The sequence below is a fragment of the Equus przewalskii genome, chromosome 28, assembly GCF_037783145.1.
Source record: "Equus przewalskii isolate Varuska chromosome 28, EquPr2, whole genome shotgun sequence".
Taxonomy (NCBI): Eukaryota; Metazoa; Chordata; class Mammalia; order Perissodactyla; family Equidae; genus Equus; species Equus przewalskii.
Window position 1 is genome coordinate 18,303,458 of NC_091858.1, and position 27,146 is coordinate 18,330,603.

At 34.7% G+C, this 27,146-nt stretch overlaps 1 protein-coding gene across 1 annotated transcript in view; it reads right to left on the bottom strand.

The window, feature by feature from the left end:
- The window catches only part of MSR1 (macrophage scavenger receptor 1), a 76,363-nt gene extending 51,008 nt beyond the window's left edge, over window positions 1–25,355 (bottom strand). Inside the window, exons 1-5 of the mRNA XM_070599111.1 lie at window positions 25,152–25,355; window positions 14,252–14,358; window positions 11,644–11,757; window positions 5,612–6,024; window positions 850–1,036 (exon numbers count right to left, since the gene is read on the bottom strand). Coding sequence (XP_070455212.1) covers window positions 850–1,036; window positions 5,612–6,024; window positions 11,644–11,757; window positions 14,252–14,354 — 817 coding nt within the window. The 5' untranslated portion in view covers window positions 14,355–14,358; window positions 25,152–25,355. The remainder of the gene's footprint in view (window positions 1–849; window positions 1,037–5,611; window positions 6,025–11,643; window positions 11,758–14,251; window positions 14,359–25,151) is intronic.
- Window positions 25,356–27,146: the final 1,791 nt, after the last annotated feature.

Sequence of the window (27,146 nt, forward strand, 5' to 3'; positions counted from 1 at the left end):
TTTAGATTTTGTTAAGATACATTTAAAGGGCAACTATCAATAAAATGGGAATAGACTATAAAGTTTTCAAAATCTTTTTTGGTGCCTTTGGTGGAGAGAAGAATTCAATGAGAAAAATGTCAATCAATCCAACAGTCTACAAGAGAGGAAAGCAAAAGGAAGAAAGAACTGGACAAAAGCAGCAGAAAATAAGGTGGTAGAAATAATACAATGAAAAGAGGTGGTCAGATTGCACAATAATAATAACAATAGAAATAATGTGTTCTTTACAAGATACAAAAACTAAAAAAAAATACAAGAAGGTTGACAGTAATATGGAAAAATATAATGTAATAAAAGCTAGTGTAAAACCATATATGATGTATATATTGATTAGAAATTCTCTAAGATTTAATTCACCTTTTTTACTAACATGAACCGAAGAATTTGACAAATTCTTCGTTATTTTTTAAGAGTTCAAAGAACTATTTACTTAAAAATATAATCAGGTAAGAAGTAAGAAAGAATCTGGAAGTTTTGAAAAACAAAATTAACAAACTTGGTTTATGGACAGGTAGAGACTTTGTGCCTTACAGAAAATTTGTCTGCAGTACATGTGGGATATTTTGAACAATGGCTTATTAGACTTTAAGAGCAATTTCATTTTTTATCCCTTTCTGTTCAAAGGATACCAGGATAGTGTTATCTTACCACGTCTTGACATGATCTCAAGATTCTTTCCCTTGAATATTTGTAGTAAATATTTGTTCAAAAACTATTTTAAACCTTTAGGATTTCAAATAGCAAATCTCTGCATATATCAGTACATTTTAATATGTCGTTTTCTGGAAGGTTAAGAAGATGTTTTACCTTGAATTAAAGTGATATTTTTCAATGTCTGAGAATGCTCCCAATCTTTCAGTCTGAGATCATTAGTGATGTTATTCAATACTTTCACTTCCCCTTTTATTTCCTCCTCCAAATGCGCTTGCTTTTCTCTCACTAACGTAATTTCTGCTGATGCCTTGTACACACGCTCCTCTAATTGACGGATCTCCTGTGAAACATAAGCAAGCACCCACAATTTCGGTCACACACATAATTATCAAATATGTACATTTAAGAAGCCCTGGGAACCAAGTTTTTAAAAAACACACATTATAGGAATATTATGGCATAAGAGTATAGAAATTAGAGAACTGTTTTAAAATAGTGATTCTTTCATTTGGAAGCATTTCCTCTTTTGACTGAATGGCTGAATTGTCACACCCTCTGCCAAAAAAAATTAGTTGAATATATCTAAGGTATGCTTCTATTCCCAAATATATATATGTCAAAATACTAAAAATAAAATAAAATAAATTAACTTATGTGGTTTTTCATTTATCTGAAGTGAAATTTCTTTATATTCTACTTAAAGTAGCAACATATTCCAATTCTGTGACTTCAATAATTTGTGTATTAGCTGTTGTATAGCAATAACAAAGTTTGATGTCATAATTCTCAGTGGTAATGAACATTAAGGATAGCTTTGCATATTCAATAAAATCTCAACTAGCATATTAACAATTAACAATATTAACAAAACTTTCCATTTTTATTACCTTTGTATCTGAGGTTTCATTATTATTTTGTGTTTTCAAGTACATTTCATTTTGTGTATATTTACATACATACATGCATATATAGAGAGAGATTATGAATAAGAGAGATCATGCTACATTCTGGAATATGCTTTTATTTTTCACTCAATAAGATATTAAGGATAATAACCTATTTAATACTTAGAGACTGTTTTCTTTTCTTTTCTTTTCCTTTTTTTTTTTTTGAGGAAGATTAGCCCTGAGCTAACTACTGCCAATCCTCTTCTTTTTGCTGAGGAAGACTGGCCCTGAGCTAACATCTGTGCCCATCTTCCTCTACTTTATACGTGGGACGCCTACCACAGCATGGCTTTTGCCAAGCGGTGCCATGTCGGCACCCGGGATCCGAACCGGTGAAACTGGGGCGGCCAAAGCGGAACATGCGCACTAACCGCTGCGCAACCGGGCTGGTCCCAAGACTGTCTTATTTTCAATGATTTAGTGGAGTAGTATTTTTCATAATTTATTTAAGCTTTCTGCTGATAGAATTTTGAGCTACACACTTTTTTTTACAACTTTAAACAATGCTGCGGTGAACACTATTATATATATATATATTTATTTATTTATACAAATGCTTCTATAGGACAGCCTCCTGGAAGTGGATCTTATCAAAGGGACTAAACATTACAATTTTTGCTCAGTACTGCCACTCTGCCCTCCAAATATATGATGTCATTTTTTGAATCTTACTAATTGTGTGTCAGTGCCTGCTTTTGGCACCCAGATACTGGGTACCAGCAATGTATTTAAGTTTGTAGAGTAAGAGTAGACACGTTACAAATCATTGTTACTTAATTTGCTTTTCAATTATGCTGAAAAATATCCGGTCATAAAGTTTTTGACAACATTTTTCTATATTACTTTTCCCTTCAAGCGTGTTGCTTGGTTTTCTTTCGGGTGTTGGGCTTTCTCTTTCCAATGCATGAAACCTTCTTATCTCCTCTGGTGGATGGGAGGTTTTCTGTCTCTCTCTCCTACTTTTATTGCATCCTCTGTCTTTACTCTATGTTCTATACTTTTCTAAGAACTTCTATGTTTAACTGATGGATTCTCATAGACGTAAACCAATGGTCTATTGTTCCTTAATCCAGGCATGAAGAGAAAATTACACTTTCCTCAATTGGGCTGGACAAGTTGAAGTGAGAGGGTCAAGAAAGAGTGTAAAACCTTTGAAAAGAGATGAACGTGTACCAGATTTGTCTCTTCAATGGCACTGTATTCAAGCAAAGAGACTTAGCAGTTGTCACTGCTCTAACTGTGCCTTGCTCCAACCCAAACCTTATCCTAGATTGGAACACCTCTACCTTCTACTTCCTCCTTCCCTGAATTTTTGGCATTTTCCATACAATATGGTATCATGGTGGAGTAAGGAGAATGGATGTTTGCGGAACACAGCAACATGATAAATACACTTGGCTTAATTTAAATGGCTACAAATTGCTGCAGGTGTGTCAGGTAGCTCCAGATGTCCACAGAGCAGAGGTGAGGGGTCTAGCAGGTGATTTTGCTACCTAAAACACAGGAATTGCCTATGTTTTTCATACCTAAAGCTGAGGCTGCCTTTTTATTCCCTTCTTTGAAAACTGCGTATGGTGCTCACATTAGCTAGATTTCACTTGAAATAAGTTTTATTAGAAAGAGGAAAACTGCATTTGATTTTTTTAAAAAAGTCCTACATGGCATCCACACACACCTTCCACAGTCTACCTTCAGCGGCACTGCTGGAAACAGGCATTTGATTTTGCAGTCTTACAGTTCTTTCTATGTACAACAGAGACAGTAAATTCCACCTCTCTTATTATTTTGTCCCAGTATTCTTCTTTTTTCTTTCAGATTAATATTGTTGTGCCCTTCATAAGTATTATGCTGATATTACTTATAAATCTTTTCCTCAAACAGTATTTACTGATTCAGGCATTTGTTTAATTGACTTATTTCTGCATTGGGCTAAAGATTCAAAGATGTATAAAGTTGTTTCAGCAATGAGGATGAGATTCTGAATATTATTTTCAGTGAGCAAATGCATAAGCACATACACACACACACGTAAACTAGCACTGGTCTGGTTTCTGAATCTCTACAAGTGACTACTGCCTTTAAAAAGAAATAACTTTGGAAAAAAACTTACCTTTGGAAGTTCCTCCATTCCCTTGTACCTCCACTTCTAATGCTGGGACCCCCTCCAAAACATAAGTCCCCTCTATCCAACTCAAACATCTCACTGATCACCAGATTTTGCTTATTTCCGTTAACTATCACTTCAAACATGTTTAAGATTTCTTCTGCCTTCCAAATGGTTTCGAGTTTGGTTTCAACTTCTCATTTATGTGTGTTCACAGGTATTCTATAGTCTCTGCTGGATTTGGGGCATTACCAATATCAAATATATCCTTGCTCTTCCATCGTGTCCATCTTCTCTCTCCTCACCCTGTCTCACTGCGCCTCTGATCCTGTTTCTACATAAAGTAAAATTTCTTCTCCCTCCCTCTTTCCCTCCAACTTAGTCACTTTCTACTCCTATAACTGACTTTTTCTTTTTCGCTGTCTCCCCTATTCCCCAATCCTATGGACAATTTCTTCTTTGTACATTTTCTCTAACCCCTCCATAGCCCAAGTCCTTGATATGCCAACAGGATTTGATATGCTTAGATACTATTTAACCATGTGGGAAACACTAACAGTCAGGTTTTGGAAGATGTGACATGGAATGGAAGCAGAGTATCAAGGTTGGTGTTGGGATGAAATTCACCAACACAGTCCCCATATTTAAACAGCAATGCCATTGTCTTCTGACCCTTTAAGATAAGGACCATGTAAAAATTCAAAAGCTCTGAGTGATTGCACCTTACAAGTAATAATTCATAAAATATTCTTTCTTAACCTGTTTAGTCTATTCTCTACTGAATAATTTAGGTGGTTTTCATCTGAAGTTATAACTTTAGAGGCTTCCCTTTGCTCTATATTGATGACATCCATTTGTAAAAATCACTACTGTGTGATATTGTACCTGTACAGAAAACAATTTTATTAATTAAGAATGGGTCTATTCAAGTGAAATATACTACAAAGATGCCAGTGTTGCTTAACCAATGGTGGAAATTTGATAGGTTTCACATTAATATTGATCTTAGGTCTTAGATATTTTGTAATACAAAGATTACTTTTTCACATGAGTTGTGAACTTTTAGTCATAAGATTATTTTTCAGAGAAACGAGCAATTATAATTACTCAACAACAAAAAATAATACAATTTTGAAATAAGTGACTTGCTTCTTAATTTCCTTCTCATCAATACAAAATAATCCAGAGGGTTGGCCACAGAATGGTCTAGAGCAGAGGTGAGAAAACTGTGGTACCCAAAGCCTAAAATGTTTACATCTGGCGCTTTTCAAAGAAGCTTTTGCTAACAATTAGTCTAGACTATGCCTTGCTCTCTTGTCTTGTGCATTTGATCCTATGACGATAAGATGTCTACATTATTCAAAATTTAATTCATTAATTATAGTTATCTTTACACAGAAAAACATTTATATTTCTTGGGAATAACAAAATAAATTATTTTAAAGTTTAGATTTTGTAGGTTATCCGTGTAAATTAGGTTTCCATTCCTTTGATGATCAAGAAATTTGGGGTCTGTTGTAAAATTTACAAATACAGAGTACCTATGTCTCCAGATATGATAAGATAATTTAAAAGTTATAATTGGTTTAGACAGTCTCAAAAGGCGTTCTAACAGGACTTATAAAATTAAAATACCTTTAAAAAGTCTATATCCAATGGAAAAAAATCCCCCTTTTGTGGAAATCTGAAGCAGGCACTAGGTAAATCCATTTGAAAACTTCTGGTAAGATTGCCAGAGGAATCAGGGTAAGGAGGATGATACTGAAATAGGGTTTGCAACTTTTATTTTCCTGCACTGTCTGAGGAGATAGGATCAGGATGGATTCAACCCCACCATGAGATCTTCCAATACAAAAACTCTTACCTCTTGTTGTTTAAATGTATTCTCATGGACTTCGCCTTTCACTGTTTCAATATTGAGTTGCAGATCAAGCAAGGTGGTATTCAGACTTATTAATGACTTGGAGATCTCATCTATTGCATTTTCATGTCCCTGGACTGAGGAAACCAAAGTACTCAGCTGGAGAAGAATGTCATTAAATCTTTGATCAGTCATCACACTGAAATTTTGGAAATGCTCTGAATCTATGAGATTGGCTTCTGTGTCTGAAATAGATTGTATTCTCTTCTCCATGTTGCTCATGTGGTCCATAACAACTTCTCGAAATCTCATTTCATCTTCACTGTGATTTCCTTTTCCAGTGAGAGTTTGAGATATATCATTTGCATTAGTTGAACCAACTGTGCAATTCTTCATTTCCCACTTCAGGAGTTGAGCTGCATATTTAAGTAAAAATAAACAGGGTCAAGGCCTATATCCTTAAATGCATACACCATTCCATTTCCTATCATTCCATTCCATACCATTTCATTCTATTCCATTCAAACATCTTGAATACTTTTGTAAATCAGGTATTTATTTTAAATATACAATGTATGAACCGCACTGGGCATATTGCTGAGAGAGAGACAGTCTCTTTTTCTCACTTTACATTAGAATTTATTTCAGAATTAAGTCAATCTTTCTGAACTGCCGCTTATATGAATCGTCTGGGCCTTTGGGTTTGGCTTTGACGGTAAGAGTAAATTCTACAGATTATGAAGTGCGTTGTATCCTACTCCTCAGGTCTGTTATTAGGATAAAATGAGAAAATGCTTAACACAGTATCTGAAGCGAGCATGTTGAATACGTTAGCTATTACAAAGATAAACGATGACGATGGCAAAAACAATATGTAGCAAAAGTAGAAGAATTAATGTCACCCACTGTATGAATCAAATGTTGATTCAACTTCCTCATCTTATCACTAAGCTAGCAGAGAATTGTCTTTTTCACTTTATACAGGCCTAATTTACAGCTGGTGAAGCAGAAAAATGGACAAATTATTTTACTCTAAAAATATTCCTTTTATAAGGCTCCTCTTTACCTCTTATAAAACATATATTCATAGCAGAAAATTTAGAAAAGATGAGTAACAAGGAAAAATAATTTACCATTAATCTCACGATCCTGAGTTAAATGCTAACATTTTGGGGTATGAATATCAAATCTGCTTCTCTATTGCCACTATCATATTATTATTACAAAAGCAAGACTATATTTTACATGAAATCTGAAAGCTACTTTTTAATTAATACTACATCACAAAGACTTTTGCATATTATTTAATATTGTTTTACAAAAATAATTTTAGTAAAAGTAGCTTGTATTCTATGTATTGATCTGCCAGATTTATTTGGCAAAATCCCTACATTTAGTTTGTCTGTCTCCACTCATATATTCAATGTTTTGATGAAAAATTTTGTGAGTAATTATTTCCCAAAGAAAAAAATTCTAATAAATGATATTTTGGGGACATACAGAGCTGCTGACATATATTTCCAAATGAGCATATGTTCTCTAAAGAAGCTAATTATCCTTTTGAAAGGATCTAGAGCAATATGTTTACAGTTTCAAAAAATGAAAAGCATAAACATTAACTTTGAAGATAAAAATACAAGTTTATACACAATTAAGAAAATGTTAAACACTATTGTATCACTAATGAGCGATGGTTAAGATTTTGTCGTTTTTTCATCTTTCTCTATATTTATCTATATTATTTTTACCTTTTATCTACATATATATCAACCTCTTATTCACATTAGTTTGAATGCATACGATTTCCCATATTTGACCATTATCGAGCAATAAAGGAATAATTTTATATGGTTTAAAAATATATCTACATAAGCAGCTATATCTGATCTGTCACTTTTCTTAACACAAATGATATGGCAATAATACCAGCTTTAAAGGTTTTTGAGAACTAGATGAGATAACGCATGAAAAACATTTCCCTCCATCCTGAGCTGAGTGTACCTCTGATATGAATGAGAGCTCGATGTTTATACAGGAGCAAGCTGCCTGATTCTGGAATCTCGCTCCACTCCTCAATTACTAGGTGCGCTACTCTGGGCAAGTTACTTATCTTCTCCTTACTTTGGTTTGCTCAAAGATCTAAAAGTAATTACTACCTCAACAGTGGTGCCGAGGATAAATGAGATAAGGCATGTAAACTTCAAAGCACACAGCTGGCACACATGAAAACTCTCTTCAAATTTAAGTGCCTTTATCCATGGAAGATATTATCTTAGTTATACACTGTCCCCACCACCTTTACCTAAAGAAGCTGTTTGATGACAGTTGCTGCTGTAGCTATTATTATATTAAGAATAAGAATTAAATATATTTGCAATTAAATCCCAATTTTAAAAAACACATGTCATAGTCTCCTGGTTACATTCTTTTTATAATTACTTGAATTAATAAAATATGTGACCATATTTTGATATGATCCACAACAGAGGGCATATTGAGTATGTATTATTTTATACCTGATTTATCAAGAAAGTGAACAAAAAAGTATGTGTTTTAGTTGAATCTCATCACATTTATTAAATTAAATGTGGGGAACAAGCTTTGGCTGGACAGCCTCAATCATACATTCATCAATTCTATGATTTATTATTTACTAAGCACCGACTAAATAGACAGCACTGTTTGAGCAAATCTGGGAATATAAAATTGACTGGAAATGGATTTTGAACTTAGCAATCAGAAACCCAAACTAACAATTTTTACAAAATTATCTTAAATTTGTCCCTTAAAAATTTTCGTTATATGATGATTATTGCATTTTGATTATTGCATTTTTAGGCAGCAGTTAAGAAGTCATGTTCTGGAATAGAACTGCCTGGGTTAGTAAGTCCTGCTCTTTCCTTTATAAGTTATGACCTTGGACAAGTTAATTTGTCAAAGCTTCTTTTTCACTGTTTGTATAAATGGGATACTAATAGTCAGTATTTAAATAATTAAATGAGCTAACACAGTGCTCAGATCCTTTCCTGGCACACAATAAGCATTTGAAAACTTTCAGCTTTTTTGTTATTATTGATATTTTGGATTCAATATCTGTGACTTATCCATTTTCCAATATTGATAACTAGGGAGAATTAATATTGTGAAATAGAAAAAAGTGGTGGGAAGTTGGGTGTTCCGATGAGCACAGTAGTCTCTGTGCTTTATTTTACTAGGCATATTGATCTAATTACTCAACTACATAATTTTACTTTCACTGGAAACAATGAAAGTGTGGACATAAAAGACTGATTTGAGAAAATGTCATGTGACCAAGTGTTTTTATTCAATATCAAGTTCAATATGAGTTGACAATAAAGGGTACATTTTGCTTATAGTTTTAAAAATACAACATGGCTTGTTTTTCCAAATCCTGAATGAAAACTAATTTAATCTTTACTTTTGTTAAAAATGTTTAACTCTGTATCACAAATCTAGGTAAAGAATGCTAGAGTTCATATTTTCAAATGTTCCCTTTGCTCATTATCATCAGAGAGATGGCATTTTGTGACTGTTCTATTTCCCATAGGAAAGGAGACAAACTTTTACGGCTTGTGCAAACACCTAGGCAGAGTCATATTTGATTTTACAGATCACATTTACTCTTTCAAGTTGGTAATATCCTATCCTACTAAAAATTTTATATTATTTTGAGCTAAAGAATCTTCAATATTTCAGTAATGATTTATATGCATTAATCCCAGATTATATTTTATTGTCCAGAGACATTATTATGTTGTTATAATGGGACAGTGATCTAGTAGCTTCTTTAAGAAAAGGTAGCATATGGAGTAGAATTTATAATGAAGTAATATCTTTCAATGTATAAGACACTTGAAATTTAAGTAGAACAGTTATGTATGACATTTTATTTCATCCATCAATTCATTTCCAAAACAGAGTAATTTCTATCATTTTACAGACATATTTTGTCTATATTTGTAATTTTTTGATATCAAGTAGAGATACATATTACAATCTAGTTCCTTTTTTGAAAATATTTTGATCTACAACTTAATTGAAGTTGTAAATGGAGTGTCCATGTTTATTATTCAAATATGATAGACACAGTGAGATCTGTTCCATATTCTGGTAAATTTGGGTGCTAATGTGAACTTAAAAGATTTGAACATTTTCAGCTTCTTGTCCGGGCTTTATAGGTGTCTGTTGTAGTTTTAGAAGACAAAACTACTTCAGATCAATCATTGAGATCACTCGAGAACAAATGTATTGACTTGGTATTTTTGAATAGCCCAGAAACTTTGAACTTGGTTAGAACCCTGAATGCTTTTCAGACTTTTGTCTGCATTCTGCATGGGCCTCTTAGGAAGAAGTTGTGTTCCCTAGGGTTGCCTCTGCGGACGATAGTTTGCATAAAAGTAAAGAAATTCACCCAAATTCTAACTGGTTTATAGCTAATGATCCCAAACAATGAAACTTCTTTCAGTTATGCATTTCAAACTACAGATAAGCATATACATGAACAACATACAGATAACTTTAGTTCATCAGGAAGTTAACTGTTTACTGGCAGACACATCAGGTCCTTTTCCTTAGGATGGTTGAGGTTGGTTGGTTGGTTAACTAGTTTAGTTTGTTGTGGTTGGTTTTTTTGTTTCTGTTTGTTTTTAATGGTCAAAATAGGAGTTAATTTTTACCTGTGGAAAATATTTTCCTGGATAAAATTATGGCCACTCTGTTTAGTATTCTATTGGCCAACCATATTTTGTTATTAAAAACCCAATTACACTGGGAGATAGTAGACCATAGAGTTAGGAGTTAAGAGTCATGAGTAGCAAGACCAGCTCCACTACTGAGCGGTCTCAGTTTCCTTTTGTGGATAAAAAGGCTAAATATATGTCTACTGAAGGGTGATTGTAATGGTGTCTTAAGATAATCTGTGGAAAGTTTATAGCCCAGTAAATACTCAAAGATGATAGTATTGTTACCACTGTGTTGTTTCATTATCATTTCTTTGTTAACAGAATTTTAGCTGTCTTGGAGTATTCCTTTAGGTTGCCTCTTAGCAGGGGAGGTTTATCCCTGCATTTAGGAACATTTTCTTGTTAAGCTGATTAGTATGCACTTAAAAATGTATCTTACTCCTGGCCTCTCTCCTGTGAGAGCATATGTCCAGACATTTTGCCAGTCAGAGAGAAGAGGAGAGCGACAAGTCATATAAATTCAAATACCAATCAAGTCCATCAAAAATGCTACTGAAGAGAATGATATTTATGGATTTGCTTGAGGTATATGCAAGCCATCCACCCTTGTGGAAAGCCTCAAATCTATTCCCAATTCAAGCCCGACTCTCCGAAGAAATATGTACCTGGAAAATATGTTGAGCCCGCGTCACGTGTTTTCTCTAAAATATTTTTTAAGAGGATGATATCAGGTTATTTTTAGAGATGTTTTAAATAATAGCTTTATGAAACATCTGACTATATAAACTATATTGATACCAATGAGGTGTAGGCCAAGATTTTACAAGGTCTCCTCTTTTTGAAGACTTATAGGAATATTTCTTTTGTTCTCAATACTCAGAATAGAAAAGCTTTTCCTGAACAATAAGCTTTTGTTTATAGTCTACACATTAATGTAAATTATCATGTTTATATCTTCACATTGGTAACTAGAATACTTAACATGAAATTTGTGATCCACTGCCAGAAATATATAGGACTTCAGAGGATAACATATTTTTGTAATGATCTAATCTTTCCCATCTTACCTTCATTTTTTTATCTTAATCTTTTTTTATCTTAATCTATATTTTTATCTTAATCTTTCATTTTCTATTCTATTTCTTTTCTTTTCTTTTTTCACATAACTTTGCAGAATCTACTTTTTCATTTAATAAACTTGAGGAACACTTTGTGACATGAAGTTTCCCTTTTAAATCTCCCATATTCAAAAGATTGAATGTTTCTTTTTGCCTCTACAACCACTAATTCACAGGATAGGCGGCTGAGTTTCAGAACTCTAGGATACTGTACCTGCCACTACTCCGATGATGGGTACGAGAACTACGAACACAAGGAGATAGAGGACAATCAAGGCAGCTTTGAAGGACTTCAGTTTCTCTTGAAGGGCAGCGCCATTTTTGGGATCTAAATAAACAAAATCCAAACCTACTGTTAGAAAATTCACCCTTCTTATTTAAGATTCTTGTAATCTCCAATTATATTGTCACTACCAAGACTATTAGAATAAAAAGGGGAAAAAAATATGTCCTTGCTTATTTGGGAGGAAGCAAAAACGACAGTCACAGAAAAAGCCAATACAGGCGTAACTATGGACATTTGATTTACTTATCCATTCACGAAACATCCATGACAAAGTTACTATCCTCTGCAAGTTGTACTTGTCTCATTTTGGGGCATTTAGTTGGCAACTTTAATACCGTCCAACATACGCAAACATAAATTTTATTCTTCTGTTTCATGTGGGAATATATTCTGAGTGAAAATAAAATTACTCAAGTAACTATATAATTATGAATTCTTTAAGATTTTAAATCAGATAGAAATTTATTTTTGATGATAATTATGCAAATTTTCTTTTCCAATCCATCTCACTAATTTTTTATTTGGATACCTCTTATAATCTGAATACAATGTAAAAAAAAAAGAAAGCAATGAAATAAACAAAAGTTTTCACATTTTGAGTAAACTTTGGAATGGATCAATGAAGCCTATCCTCTGGATATTTCAGCACATATTAATATTTTCGTATTATTCATTTATATGGAAGAGTGATTCATATAATGGGATGCTAACTGTGGAAAAGATAATGATGTAGGGGGAATCTTAGTAGAAGAGGAAGATACTTCTCTGGTTAGGTGAATAAAACTTCCATTAAAAACTTCTTTCCTATGGCCATTGTTTATACTGCTCAAAGAAAAAGGAGTAATTTTTTTCTTTTCCTGAGGAAGATTTGCTCTGAGCTAACATATGCTGCCAAACCTTCCTCTATTTTGTATGTGAGTCACTGCCACAGCATGGCCACTGATAGACGAGTGGTGTAGTTCCTCGCCCAGGAACCAAACCGGCCTGCTGAGGCAGAGTGTGCCCAACTTAACTGGTAGGCCACCAGGGCTGGCCCAAAACAGAGGTAAATTTTGTTTTCAGGTTGTAAACTCCTAAATTTAACACAAAATTTAGATGTTGTTTAATAATGTTCTATGAGAAAGTGAAAGGAAAAGGAGAGAAAATTTTTAAGTAAAGAAAAGAGAAAGAAATAGGAAAGAAACGATCTAACGAAGGAGAAAAAGAACAACCCACAATACAAGCAAGCTGGGATGTTACATCTGCCAGATTGATTAAGCCTAAAACCCAGGAGTCATATTCTCTCTCATCTCCAATTTACAATAAATTCTCAGTATTCTGCCATTTAAATAGTTCTCAAAACTTTCTGTTGCCTTTTCTAGGTCCCCAATGCCTCTGTCCTCCCTCACCAATCTCTCAACAGCTCCACCACCTAACAGCTTTTACTATTATCTTTTTTCCTCTGTGTCATGGGAGTCACATTCTCTCATCCACCGTTTGCACAGCACACAAGATGCATCGTGCCTTGGGTTGTAGTCTGTATTTCAGGTTTGTCTATGTAAGAACTCACATATAATCCTATAACTTTGTATTTGCTGCTTCCTCTGACTGAAAAACCTCTATGGTTCCTTCCCCACTCATCCCATCCTTTTGGGGAAATGCTTCATTCTTTAAAAGTTAGCAGAGCTATAAGCCACGCCATCCTGCTGCCTTAAAGGAGCCTGTGCAGATACAGCTGAGCACTGCTTCTATGGAGCCCCTGTAACCTGTGCCAAATCTGTTTCAGCACTGTTGTGGATTGAGCTGTGTCCCTCAAAAGGATATTGTTGAAGTCATAACTCTGGTTACCTGTGAATGTGATCCTATTTGAAAACAGGATCTTTGCAGGTGTAATCTGGTTAAGATGAGGCCACACTGGATTAGAGTGAGCCTTAATCTAATGATTGGTGTCCTTATAAGAAGAGAAGAGGACACATAAAGACACAGGCAAGAAGACCGTGTGAAGCTGGAGGAGGAGATTAGAATGATGCAGTTATAAGCCAAGAAACACTAAGAATTGCCAGGAGCCACTAGAAGCTAGGAATAGGCAGAGAAGGATTCTTCTCTAGAGCCTTCAAATGGAGCACGACCTTGCCAGCACCTTGACTTCAGACTTCTGGCCTTCAGAAGTATGAGAGAATAAATGTCTGTTGTTTTAAGCCATCTGACTTGTGGGAATTTGTTACAGCGGCCCTAAGAAACTAACACAAGCACTGACTACCCATGATTTCTAAATATTCATGGTGCTAGGGTCATAGTCAATCCCAGGACCTAGTCCAGTGCCTGGGAAATCAGAGGACTCAATCAATATTGTAGACTAATTTAATCTATTACAATGTTTCCTTACTTCAACTTAAGCTTATTTTCTATTCTGTGTCAAGACAGGAGAAGACTGATTCATCCAATGAGTATTATTTGAACATTTATACACAGTTAAGGCAAGTCTCAAGATTATAATTTTACATGATGTCAATAACTCTAAGGGCAACCTCCATGGGCACTCCAACCTCCTACTTACTCGGAGGAAGCAAAGCTGTCATTGAGCGAGCATCAAACTTCACAGACTCTGTACAGCTGTCAGCGTCCTCTGGTTGATCAGAAAAGCTATCCCACTGCTCCATACTTCTATCAAACACATGGAAAAATATATTAATTACACATGAAATGGCTAAGGACCTTTGGCATAATGTTTCAAGTTGAATTTTATAATTATAGCAAGGAAACAAGCATAATTAATTAGCTAAATTTACAAATCTGCCATATAGAGCCATAAATTAAACCTACCCATGCCTTGCAATTTTAACATTACAAGACTTAATGGAGCCTACTCATGTATATTTCTACATACAAATGTGTATCTATTTGTAGGTGTGTGTTTTTTGAGAATGAAAGGTAGTTGTTTTTCTTAGCTAGAAAAATATTTTCCCAAGTGACAGAAAACAACTGTTTAGCTGAAAAGAAAAAATAGTTTCCCTTGGAACAAAGATGTGCAAAGTTTGGAGCAAATATTTCCTGTGACCTTTTATCAGAGCTTCATGAGTCAGTTTTCCTTTTACCAACGCATCTGTTTATGATTTTGGAAAGATGAAGTCTAGTTACTAGATTAGGAACAACAGGAAAAAGTTTTTGATTTCTTTTTTTTTTTCCCTTGTATTTATATATTTGTTCAGGGCTTTTCTCGTTATACACTGGCAGCATCACAAAAATGTCCTTGTACCTTTTTAAGCACAATCTATATTCTATGACATAATCTATGCCTGTGTCTCTTTAAGATGCATCAGAATCGTTTGAAAGACTTGATTAAAAACAGATTGATGGGCCTCACCCCCAGAGTTTCTGATATTTGGGGTGAGGGTCATGAATTTGCAATTTCAACAAGTTCTCTAGCAACGCTGCTCCTGCCAGTCTGAGGACCCATTTTAAGATCGTTTTCGGTCAAAAGAAATCGTATGACTTTTTCTTGGAAACAGTTGAGTTCATTTGATTGATAAATTTAGCATGAAGCCAACATCTTCTGATCATTTCTTATTTTCTCTCAAGCTAAGTTATGGATTTAACACACCTGTAATTGTAACTGAGTACACTGGCAGTTCCAGGACACCAAATTCACATTTTGTCCAGGAAATGAAGGACAATGGCTCATATGCAAATGCTCATCCTGCCTTGGGGAGAGATATTGACAAGTAAGGATGCGACTCAATTCCTGTCAATATATTGTTTTAAGTATTATCAAGGAGATTCTTTATTTTGCAGTTTGCAATGACAATCTTTGTACACGTATCATCCTATGGATTGGTTGTAGTTTCTGTAAATCCTATTGATCTGACCAAGAAGTGTATTTAAATGTTTGGCCACTGTGGAGGAAGGGAGGGGACGGGGAAGGTATAGGACCTACCTCCTCTTTTCTTAGGCAGAGGCAAAGTGAAAGAAATAAATAATTATCGGGGAAAATTGACCATTATAGAAAACTAAATTGGATAATTCAGATCCAACCTCTATTGCCATTTCTACCTTTTGAATTTACTCTACTATTTGATTTGGATGACAGTTTTACTTTCCAAGCAAAACAAATTAACAATTTTTTTTCTTTTTTTTTTTTTTTTTGCTGAGGAAGATTTGCTCTGAGATGACATCCATACCAATCTCCCTCTATTTTTCAGTATACAGGCTGCCAGCACAGCATGGCCACTAACAGAGCGGTGTAGGTCCACACCCGGGAACCAAACCCAGGCCACAGAAGCAGAGTGTGCTGAACTTAACCAGTAGGCCATGGGGGCTGGCCCTCAAAAAAACAAAATCTTAAAAACTGAGATGACAATAAAGCTTAGTTATATTCATTTTAAAACTATAGTTTAAAGCAATTGGGACTATGTGACAAAGATTTTTAACTTTGAGCTCAAGTTTATAAAGGATGGGCTCACAAAGTATACGTTTAGATACACCTGCTATGTAACTAGAAATCCTTTCCTTTCAGTCAGGTTTCTGGCCACTTCTCCACGTGTTTGATGATGGCTTTGGTCCTAATATTTGAGACATTATGACTCCATTTTCACTTATACACAAAAGAAACATCTCTTATGTTACTCTCTTCAAGATGGGAATATTTTTATTAAAAAAGTGAAACCTATTGAACCTGACAAATCTCTCTAGACTGTGAACTGCATAAGAGAAGGGACATGTCTGGTTTTGTTCAATGTTATATTACCAGAGCCTAAAGCAACCAGGAATCATAAATATTTATATTTATTATTTATTTAATATTTATTATAATATTAGCGTTTGTTTTTATTTTGTCAGGTCCAATTGACAACCAGCTACGGTCACATCCCATTGTGGTCCTGAAGGGAACATTCCTAGCATTGTGGCTGGAACAATTCCCTTTTGTGAAGGAGTATCTTAGTTGTGTAGGATGTTTATCACTCCTGGATGCCACCCACTAGATGTCAAAAATGTCTCCTAATCATTATTTCACTGCTTCCCCCCGCAATTATCCAAAAACTTCATCCCCACACAGTTCCAAATACCCATCCCTCTTTGAGAACCACTCTTCAACCTGCATCCTCAGCGTGAATGGACAGTCAGGAACTGTCTCTCTCTCTCCCCGCGATATTTGCCTTGAGCAATCTGACTGTTAACATGTCTTTAATGAAGATTTGTTTTCATGAAAAAAAAATCTTCATGAGCTTTAGCAACAGATTGCTCAAATTGTCTTGGAGGATTTCTCTCAAACCACTCCGTCTGTGTTTAGCCCTTTAAATACATATATTACAGAACTTTGTCAAAGCGTATAGGAATGCTTCTTACAGAAAACTTAAACATTTTAATATTTTAAAGAGAAAAGAAAGTGGCAAATCCAGGATGATCATTCACTGATCTAATCTTGGCCTCAATAAAGCAGAATGAACTTTATTTTTGTCCATATACTTGCTCAGAAACTTCACATGTACTTTCAAATAAATTTGCAATTTAGAACCCACATGGCCTCCTTGGCTTAAAGGACTTTTCTTGGGAGAAAGAAAGAATCCCATTGGGTTTTTTTAGGGGGCTCTAGAATGCTAGATGCTACATTGTAAAAACAGAAAAGTGAATGATAAATTTTGGGATATTTTCAATCAATGAATTTAGGATAGAAATACCTATCTCTTCACATAGGCCAGTCCAACCAATTCCTGGTATGAGTCATTATATTAAGCATTGTGCAAGTCACTAGAATGCCAAGGTCATCATGTATAGAACATTCTCAACCACCAACAATTTTCTGCATTAATATGAATGACTAAAATCTTCATAAATAATCTCCTGACAATGTGGTATATATACACACAAAGCACAGGCATAGTCCAAAAGAGAGTGATTAACTCTTTTGGGAAAGTGGCTAGTTAAGATGGGAATACAGAAAAGATAACAGTTTATCAGAATTTTGAAAAATGAGCAGGAATTTGGAATAAGAAAAATATTCCAGGGATGGAAAATACGTTAAAGAGCATGAAGGCATGAGGAACATGGGAACCAGAGTGGATCAGCATCATGGAAGCAGGAGCTCTGGGCAGAGGGCCTAGCAGAAGAGGCCAGAGGAGAATGTAGTTGGGGGCATCCTACTCATCAATTTCTTCTTTCATTCTTCTGATTATATAAATCAATCTGGCTTTCACAACCTACTCCAAAAATAATATTCAAGATATATCTATACAGACTACTATCTTAGCGTGTACACAAAAATTAACTCAAAATGGATTAAAGACTTGAATGGAAAACCTGAAACCATAAAACTCCTAGAAGAAAACTTAGGTGGTATGCTCCTTGACATTGGTCTTGGTGATGATTTTTTGAACCTGACAAAAAAGAAAATCAACAAAAGCAAAAATAAACAAATGGGACAACATCAAACTAAAAAGTTTCTGCACAGCAAGGGAAATCATCAACAGAATGAAAAGACAACATGCCGAATGGAAGAAAATACTTGCAAATCATATGTCCGATAAGGGACTAACATAAAAAATATACAAAAAATTCATACAACTCAATAGCGAGAAAAACCATTCTAATTGAACAATGGATAGAAGATCTTACTAGATATTTTTCCAAGGAAGATATACAGATGACCAACGGGTACATGAAAAGATACTCAACATCATTAATCATCAGGGAAATGCAAATCAAAACCACAATGAGATATCACCTCACACCTGTCAGAATGGCTATTATCAAAAAAGACAAGAAATAGTAAGTGTTGTTGAGGATGTGGAGAAAACGGAAACCTTGAATACTGTTGGTGGGAATGTAAATTGGTGCACCCATTATGGAAAATGATACGGCAGTTTCTCAAAAATTAAAAATAGAACTACCATATGATCCAGCAATTTCACTTCTGGGTACTTACCTGAAGAAAACAAAAACATTAATTTGAAAAGATATATGTATCCCTAGGTTCATTGCCACATTATTTACAGTAGCCAAGGTATGAAAACAATCTACGTGCCCATTAGTGGATGAATGGATAAAGTAAATGTGGTGCATATATACAATGGATTATTATTCAACCATAAAAAAGAATGAAATCTTGCCATTTGTGACAACATGGATGGCCTTTGAGGGCATTATGCTAAGTGAAATAAGTCAGACAGGGAAACACAAATAATGTATGTGTTATCTCTCTTATATGTGGTTTCTAAAAAAAAAAAAAAGACCAAGTTCATAGATACAGAGAACAGATTGGTGGTTGCCAGAAGCAGAGGGTAAGAGGTGGGAGAAATGGCTGAAAGAGGTCAAAAGGTAAAAATAAATAAATAAGCACTTAGAGCCCAGCACATAGTAAGTACTCAATAAATGTTACCTATAATAATTTCATCATAAAAAAACAGAAACTGTCCCCTCTATATCACTTAGAGTGATTTAGGTTAAAATTTATGTGATTAACCCATTCCTCCTGTGTTTTAGTTGAAGACAAAATTATGTTTGCAGCTATGTTTCTATCTTTTCTGTAATTCAACACTGCACAATCCAACTTGCTTTCTTTGGCTTTTAGTTTGCCAGAAAACTAAAGATATCACCTTCCTTTTGCAACTGTAATAGTCTAAACAGGCCAGCTGCCTTGAAAACATCTATCCAGACTTCTGTTTTACCTTTATCATTTTAGCTAACACTGTGATACAATTTAAATGAAATCAAATCTTGATGGAAATAGGAGGGAACAATCTCAAACAACCATATCGCTACATTTCTCACCTAGAAACATTTGAAACTGCCTTAATAGTGAAATGACTGGGGAATGTAGGATCTTTAATGTAAAGGTGGATTCCATTTTTCAAAAATGAAGATGTACCTACACAAATTAAGTAATAAATTACTCTTTGCTTTGGCTGTAGTGGTGTTTATATTACTAGTGATAAAATACATATATAGTCATTAAATACATTTTTGGTTATTTCACTCTCCCCCTGAAATAGAGATTAAGCTCAATTTTGTTTTTCTTCAGGCCTCTAAGCTTTGATCTGTCTTTTATGGGCTTATATAGATGATAATAAATGTTTTGTAGATAATTGTATTTCATACTATTGTTTCTTTGGGTAGATTTATTAAAATTTTGAAAAAACAAACCCTCTAATAAACCTCTGTGAGTAGATCACCCTAATTGCCCATATCCAGTGTATATAAAACCCCTGAGAGGTGTGGAGGGCTGGAAGGAAGATGAACACTAAAATCTGTTGAGTGGAATGATGACTGAAAAATATTCCTCTCAGTATATCACATGAAGTTTTGTTTGTTTTCTGGGGCAGCATATAATGCAGGTTGGTTCATCATGAACTATATGAAATATTGGTACATTTTTTTCCAGAAAAAAAAAAGGTTAGGTTAATCATAGATGGTGCTGTCACAGGACTGCTGGCATTTTCTCTTGTCACTTTCTTTTATTCTTAGTCTCCACGCTCTTTTTGAGAATGACATCTACTTCTATGGCTTGAACTACTACCTGCATACAGACCAAGCCAATATCCAGCTCAGATCTCACGTCTCAGAATCAGATTTTTTTTCTAAGATTTTATTTTTTCCTTTTTCTCCCCAAAGCTCCCCAGTACATAGTTGTATATTCTTCGTTGTGGGTCCTTCTAGTTGTGGCATGTGGGACGCTGCCTCAGCGTGGCTTGATGCGCAGTGGCATGTCCGTGCCCAGGATTCAAACCAACGAAACACTGGGCCGCCTGCAGTGGAGGGCGTGAACTTAGCAACTTGGCCACGGGGCCAGCCCCTCAGAATCAGATTTTTTGAAATAATACAACTAGCTACAATGGTAAATTTTCCACATCAACCTAACTTTTCTTTTTCCAGCATTTTTGGTGTTGGTATATCATCCATTTATTATTATAATCATTTATTATCTTCTATCTAATGTGTAGTGGAACATACATGATACAGTTAGGCATATGACAATACAGAAGTAATATACAGGCATTAGAAAAGCATGATCACTCAAACCAGCAGCCAAGGCCTTATTCTAGATCTTTCTCACGCACAAGACCCATATCTGATTGCTCAGCAACTCCTGACTTCCTCAGAGCCATGCCTTCCCAATGTTTGGGTTTCAGCTCTTTTTTCTCTACCCCAGACAGGCATCTTGGATAGAAGCCATGTGATAGGCAATTAAGGGGAGAATCCAAGAGGCATTAAGAAAAGAAGGAAATTAAAAGAATTGATGAACAAGCATCACAAGGAGGACTTTAACAAAGAATAGGAGAAAAAAATCAAACAGTAGAAAGTATTATTGAGGAAAAAAATATGGGGGACGTAAACTTGAGAACAAATGTATTTAGTGGGCAAGTAGAGGAAGACGAACTAGCCCTAAAGATAAAGAAGAACCTTGGACACTATGGGAGAAGAGGAAGTCAGGGTCATGAAGAAGAGAAAGGAATCTCAAGGCATGCAGGGACATCCATATCTTGCCACATGTCTCTGAGCTGTTTTATGTACGGTAGAGGCAGAAGCACATTCTTGAGAGATCAAGAAGCAGCCAAGGTAAAAAATTGAAAGGCCTTGAGTATATACCAGAAATTTGGTCATGCTCATGCTTTTCTGTTGAGAAGAGATACTGAAGATTGCATTGAGATGGTACCTTGAGGAGAGTTAGTTTTCCCTGCTTCTTATTCCTCCTCATCTCCCAACCTATTAACACTGAAGTGTGTCAGGTCTCAGTTCTTGTCCTCTTTCTAGCTTTACTCACTCCCTTGGTAATCTTCCAGCCTTATTGCTTTAAATACAGTTTCTAAAGCTGATGACTCTTCCACCTCTATCTCTTGCCCAGATCTCTCCTCTGAACTCCAGACTTATGTATGCAACTACCTAGCAACATGACTACTTGGATTTCTAATAAGGCCCAAATCTAGGAGCTTCCTTGTCCCCCACCCTCTCTCATCCTCCACATCCAATCTATCACCAGATCTTGTTGGTTTGTTTTCAAACCCTATGGAGAAACTGATTGCTTCTCATCACCTCCTCTACTACCATCCTGACCCAAGCTCCATCCTCTTCCTCACCTGGACTATCTTAATAGCTCCCTAACCGGCCTCTCAGCTTCACTCTTCACTTCTGGCTTATTCTCCACATGATGTCTTGAATGTTCCTCTTAAATAGTCAGTCGGATCTTGTCACTCTTCTGCTCAAAATACCTTCCCATCTCGCTCAGGTCCTAACTAAAACCTCATTCTCTCAGGCAGATATTTCTGGGGCATCGGATTTAAAATTGCAACCTCTCTTTTTCACTTCCTCTTCTCTTTCCTGGCTTGATATTTTTCCCTCAGATCTTATCCCCATCTAACATGAAATATTTTTTCCTCATTTATCTTGTCTATTGCTGGCCTCCTTTCACCCAAATTAGACCCATGATTCAGGAGTTTTTATCTCTTTGGGTCAATGACCAGAGAGTTCCTGACACTCAAAACGTGTTCATCACATACGTAAATATATTATGAGAAATCACATAAATAAATGAAATGCAAAATATTTTGCAGGATGACTGGGTTTCATATCTGGGGTTGTGCCTCAACCCCAAAAGTTCGTATTTCGCTAATGTGGGCATTTAAAAAGTTCTGTTACACCTTGGGTAATAAAAGGTTTTTCTCTGCATTGTGTTAATAGGAAGCGGAAACAAAATATTTGATCCCTAATGTCCCCACTTTGCCTCCACGGTATTCATTAGATTTACTAGATTACTTCAGTTCTTTACTCTGATCATTATCATTTTCATTTTTTTAGTGACGTTAGAGAACACATATACATGTGAAGTTTTGTTAGCAGTCAGTGAACAATTCACACAATTCAAATGAGCCTTTAATGTCATTTCCAAAGGTAAGAGAAAAAATAACTTGACATAAAGTTACAATTCTTACCAAAACGCAATGCGCTGACAAAGGATTGAGAAATCTTTTGAGTTAGGATAATCTATTAAAAGCATGTTCTCATGAGAAGTGAAACACATCTGTGCAACTTCAGCTTTTTATAAAGTGGGTGAAAAGCTTACAGAAGCTCCAGCAGGAAAACAATAATGAAAGAATTTCAGTGTGAACCTGTTTGGAAACACAGCCTTTATTTTCTCCTGTTTTTATTACAAAAACATTATAACAATATTACAGATAATTGGGACAAAATTTCTATCATTCCCGTCACCCTAATATAAGAAAAAATACCTTCATTTTTCATAGGAAATTTGAGTCTTCGTCCACATATATGTTACATAGCTGATATCATAATGTACATTATCATTTGACCTTATATATTTTCTTTAAAATACTATTAATATTTTTATATTTCAGATGATTTTTTTCAAATTTAAAATGATGGGCTACATAATAATTCATGAAATATATGTATTTTATTTATGTAACCATTTTCCTATAATGTAATTCTTTTTGAAAAATTTTTCCCCTCTTCTTTGGAGGCAATGTTTTACTAATATAGATGATGATGTAAATATTTTCATAATTCAGCCTTCTTCTTTTGAAGTGTTTCTTTATGATAATTCACCATTTGTTGAACCACCAGGTGTCAGGAAAACTATTTTAAACTTCTTTGAATCTACTGATTGCTCTTTAAAAAGATCTTAAATATTTACAAAGATTCCATTCATAAGAGTATGACAGTTTTAAACCAAATTCACCACTAGTTAGTAATAATTATTCAGTAGTAATTATTTTAGAGTCATTTAGATTTTGATAAGAGTTAAATGATATCTCAAGGTGGCTTTATTTCGCATTTTTTATTATGTGGAAGAGGTATTTCCATGTAATTGTTTACTATTTATTTTTCTTCTTGGGTTTTTGTTTATTTATATCAATAGCTTTTACATCCCCAGGGGATCCTTCTTTATATAGATGTGAAAATTCTTTATATGTATTAAATACTGCACATTCTTTCTTCTAAGACTGTCCCTATTCAGATTTATCATCAAACTCTTAAGGTTCATTTCATCTTTACAATTTGGGGTAAATAATCACTGTGTAACTTTCCTTATTGTTTAAAAACAGAGACTTTGATTTTTTATGAACAGTTAAAAATATATATGAAATGAAAATAAAATTAACGTATTTGTCAAGCCAGTGGCTCTCCACAAGATGGATTAAGGTAAGAAATGGAAGAGTCCATACTGTGCGTGATGCCACTCATGTTCATCCTAGGTAGTGAAGAAGACAGAGCGTCCATTTTTAAATCTGAAGTCTAGATTTGAATATTGACTATGCTATTTCCTAGCTATGTGATCTTTGGCAAATATTTTAATTTATTTGACTGCAGTTTCTTTACATACGTAAAATATGATTACATCAATTGAAAGAATTATGAAGATTAAAAATAATTTTTGTAAATTGCCTGGTACATAGACAACTGTCAATAAATGACTCACCATTATTTTAAAATGTCAATTTTTTTATATGGATTTTTAAAATTTTATCCTCACAGCAGCTCCGTGAGGTACACAGCAGTATTTTCTCCATTTTACAAGGTTAGGAAACCAAGACCTAAAATGTTTAAGTAAGTAGTTAATGTTGTACAACTAGAGTGTAGGGGAGCTGATTTGAATGTAGGTGGTGTACGTCCAGAATAGCAGCTCCTAATTACTGCATAAAACGTAATAATCTCATTCTATGACTTTTCTATCACTATGCTCACGTGGCAGTGAGAATGCTAACCCTGTTTGATGCTGTGTAAATCTCACCTATTCTTCAAGATGAACCTAAATGCTAACATCTCCATGAAGTTTTTTTTAATAGTCCTTTCTCCCCTTGAAGTAATTTTGGCCTCTCATTCGTTCCCATGTTAGTTATCTATAGCGCTTTCCCCCTACTTAAGGTGCTCAAATTATATTACACCTATTTGTCTTAGATCACAAACTCCCTGAAGACAGAGACTGTATTTTATTGTTTGTATCCCTTCCTTACATCTAGCTCAATGAAGTGCATGCAGTAAAGGTCCAGCCAATATTTGCTATATGAGAAAGTAAAGATAATAAAATGTATTACGTTAAAGCCAAAACTATTATATGAAAAGTAAGGAAATGAAACTAATTAAAATGGTTAATCATATTTTGAATAAAGTCAATAATTTTTTAATAAAATATGGACAATTACATGCCAAAAATTTCTTGCTAGTTCAACCAACAAAGTATTTAGTATATTTCATATATATTTGTGCACACACGTTTTTCACTCACAGAAAACCTTGCAGAAATCTCTATTTTTCATCATTGAAATAACCAAATCAAATTATTAGTAGTAGGATAAAAAGTTCTACCATAAATTATGGATTATATATATATATATATATATATCACATACACACACACACACACGTACACAAACACACACAGACACAGAACAGACTTATATACTCAATGGAAGCAATTTGGGAAAAATATTAAAATGAACTTCTTTTACCGTTTATCCTGAGGACAGCAGCACTGATTTATCCACTTCCCTCTCTTTACAAATGAAAGCTAAAATCTTTATCACATAGTATTTCGCCATCTGGTTCATGAAGAAAGGAAATGACACATTTGTGTGTTGAAAATCTTTCTTAACAATGTATTTCAATAGGACTCTCATCAATGTACAAGTTTGCAAAATCTAAATTTGTCGGATAACTCATTCCTCTTTCTATCTAGGATATCATAAAAAAAAGAGAAGTAAAGTGAAAAGAAATGAGGATTATTGTAACAGGGTACATAATATATGGTAGATTAATCTTTCCCTTTTTATAAGATATGAATGCCTTCTGTAATATTCTCATTATCTATTATCTTCTATTAATCTCATTATCTTCTACTAATTCATATTATCTCCTCTTTCATCCTATATAACATTGAGGCAAGACTCCATGTTTAAGTGATTTGTCTTTCTTCATCCTTTTTCCTATATCTTTTACCTCTAGCTTCAAACACAGGAGGAAAGACTATGGATGCCTACTAAGAAAACGTAATAATCCAATAATGCTTACTTCAGCTCAACCTATACTGATGTTAGCATTATGTCTAGACCTCTTTCGAGCATCTAACAAGTTGTTATTTCCCCAGGAGTAGAGTGTAGGAAAGGGGTCCCAGGTATGGGGTCAGAGGAAAGGAATGTCCTTCACTTTCTACCACTTTGTCAGAGTTTTACACTTTTCATCTCATGTATTTGATCACATTCAAGTTCCAGTAGGACTCATATAAAAAACACACAACATTGCATTACTGAGCTAATTTTTAAATCTAATTTTTCTGGGGGAAAGTATTTAGTTTATATGCCATAGGCACTTCTTGGTACTCTAAGCAGGGAGACATAATACGTCCTACCAAAAGATGGCCACCGTGGTCTTGCCGTGCCCATGGCCACCGCAGAACACTCCCTCAGAAGACAGTATGCCTGGTGGAAAGAATGCAGGAACAGTGCACTGTGAGAGACAGAAAGTAACGGTATCACACAGTCATTCTTAAAGACTAATGGTAATAGTAACTGAGGAGTTGGAGCAAGCAACACACATTCTAGCCAGGCAGCTTCGACAAGGGGTAGGCTCCAGGGCAGGACCGGAGTGGATCCAGGTTAGACCAGCATAAAAGGTATTAGGCTATTCCTTAAGTACGCTAGTTTAAATTTATCACCAAATTCTCAGTGAAGAGGAACTGGAGACTGACATTAGGACTCATTCTATTTCCTTTATAATTGTTTGTATAAACATCTTATTATAGAATATGTTTCTTCTGTGGTCTTTACAAAAGTCTAGAGTTTAAGAACTCCTTTGTATATTGTTAAATTTGGATACCCCTTTCAACACCACATGATTAAAAAGTCAGACTCTGGGAATAGCAAGCTAAGACACCAACTTTCCAAAATTCTATCCTAATAAGGTTTATTTCTGTGAGGGCTATATTTCTAGGCTGTCTCTGTAATATTGTTATGTATACATCTTTACTTCCACAATGCTAACCACTTCTCTATTTGATTACTTCCACATTCTTCCGCCAATCTAAGTATTCATGGAAAACAAAATCTGTCTCTCTGTATGTATGTGTGTACATATATATATATATATATATTATATTACATGATATTATCTATTAGGTCTTACTGCATGTAAGGTGCCTTACCAGGGAATCAAGTAGAAAATGTTCAGGTCAAGCTAATGATTAATTGAAAGAACAGAAAGAATGTCTAAAAAGTTGGGATTTTCTATTCATCGTCTCATTTGATTTCATGGCAACTTAGGTCAATTTCCTGATTAAGAAATTGAGGCTTAGTTGGACATGTTGTGGCAGTGTCCCACATATAGAGGGAGATTGGCATGGATGTTAGCTCGGGACCAGTCTTCCTCACCAAAAAAAAAAAAAAAAAAAACCAAAGAGAAAAGAAATCGAGGCTTAGACATATTAAGAAAACTTGTCAAACTCATAGAGC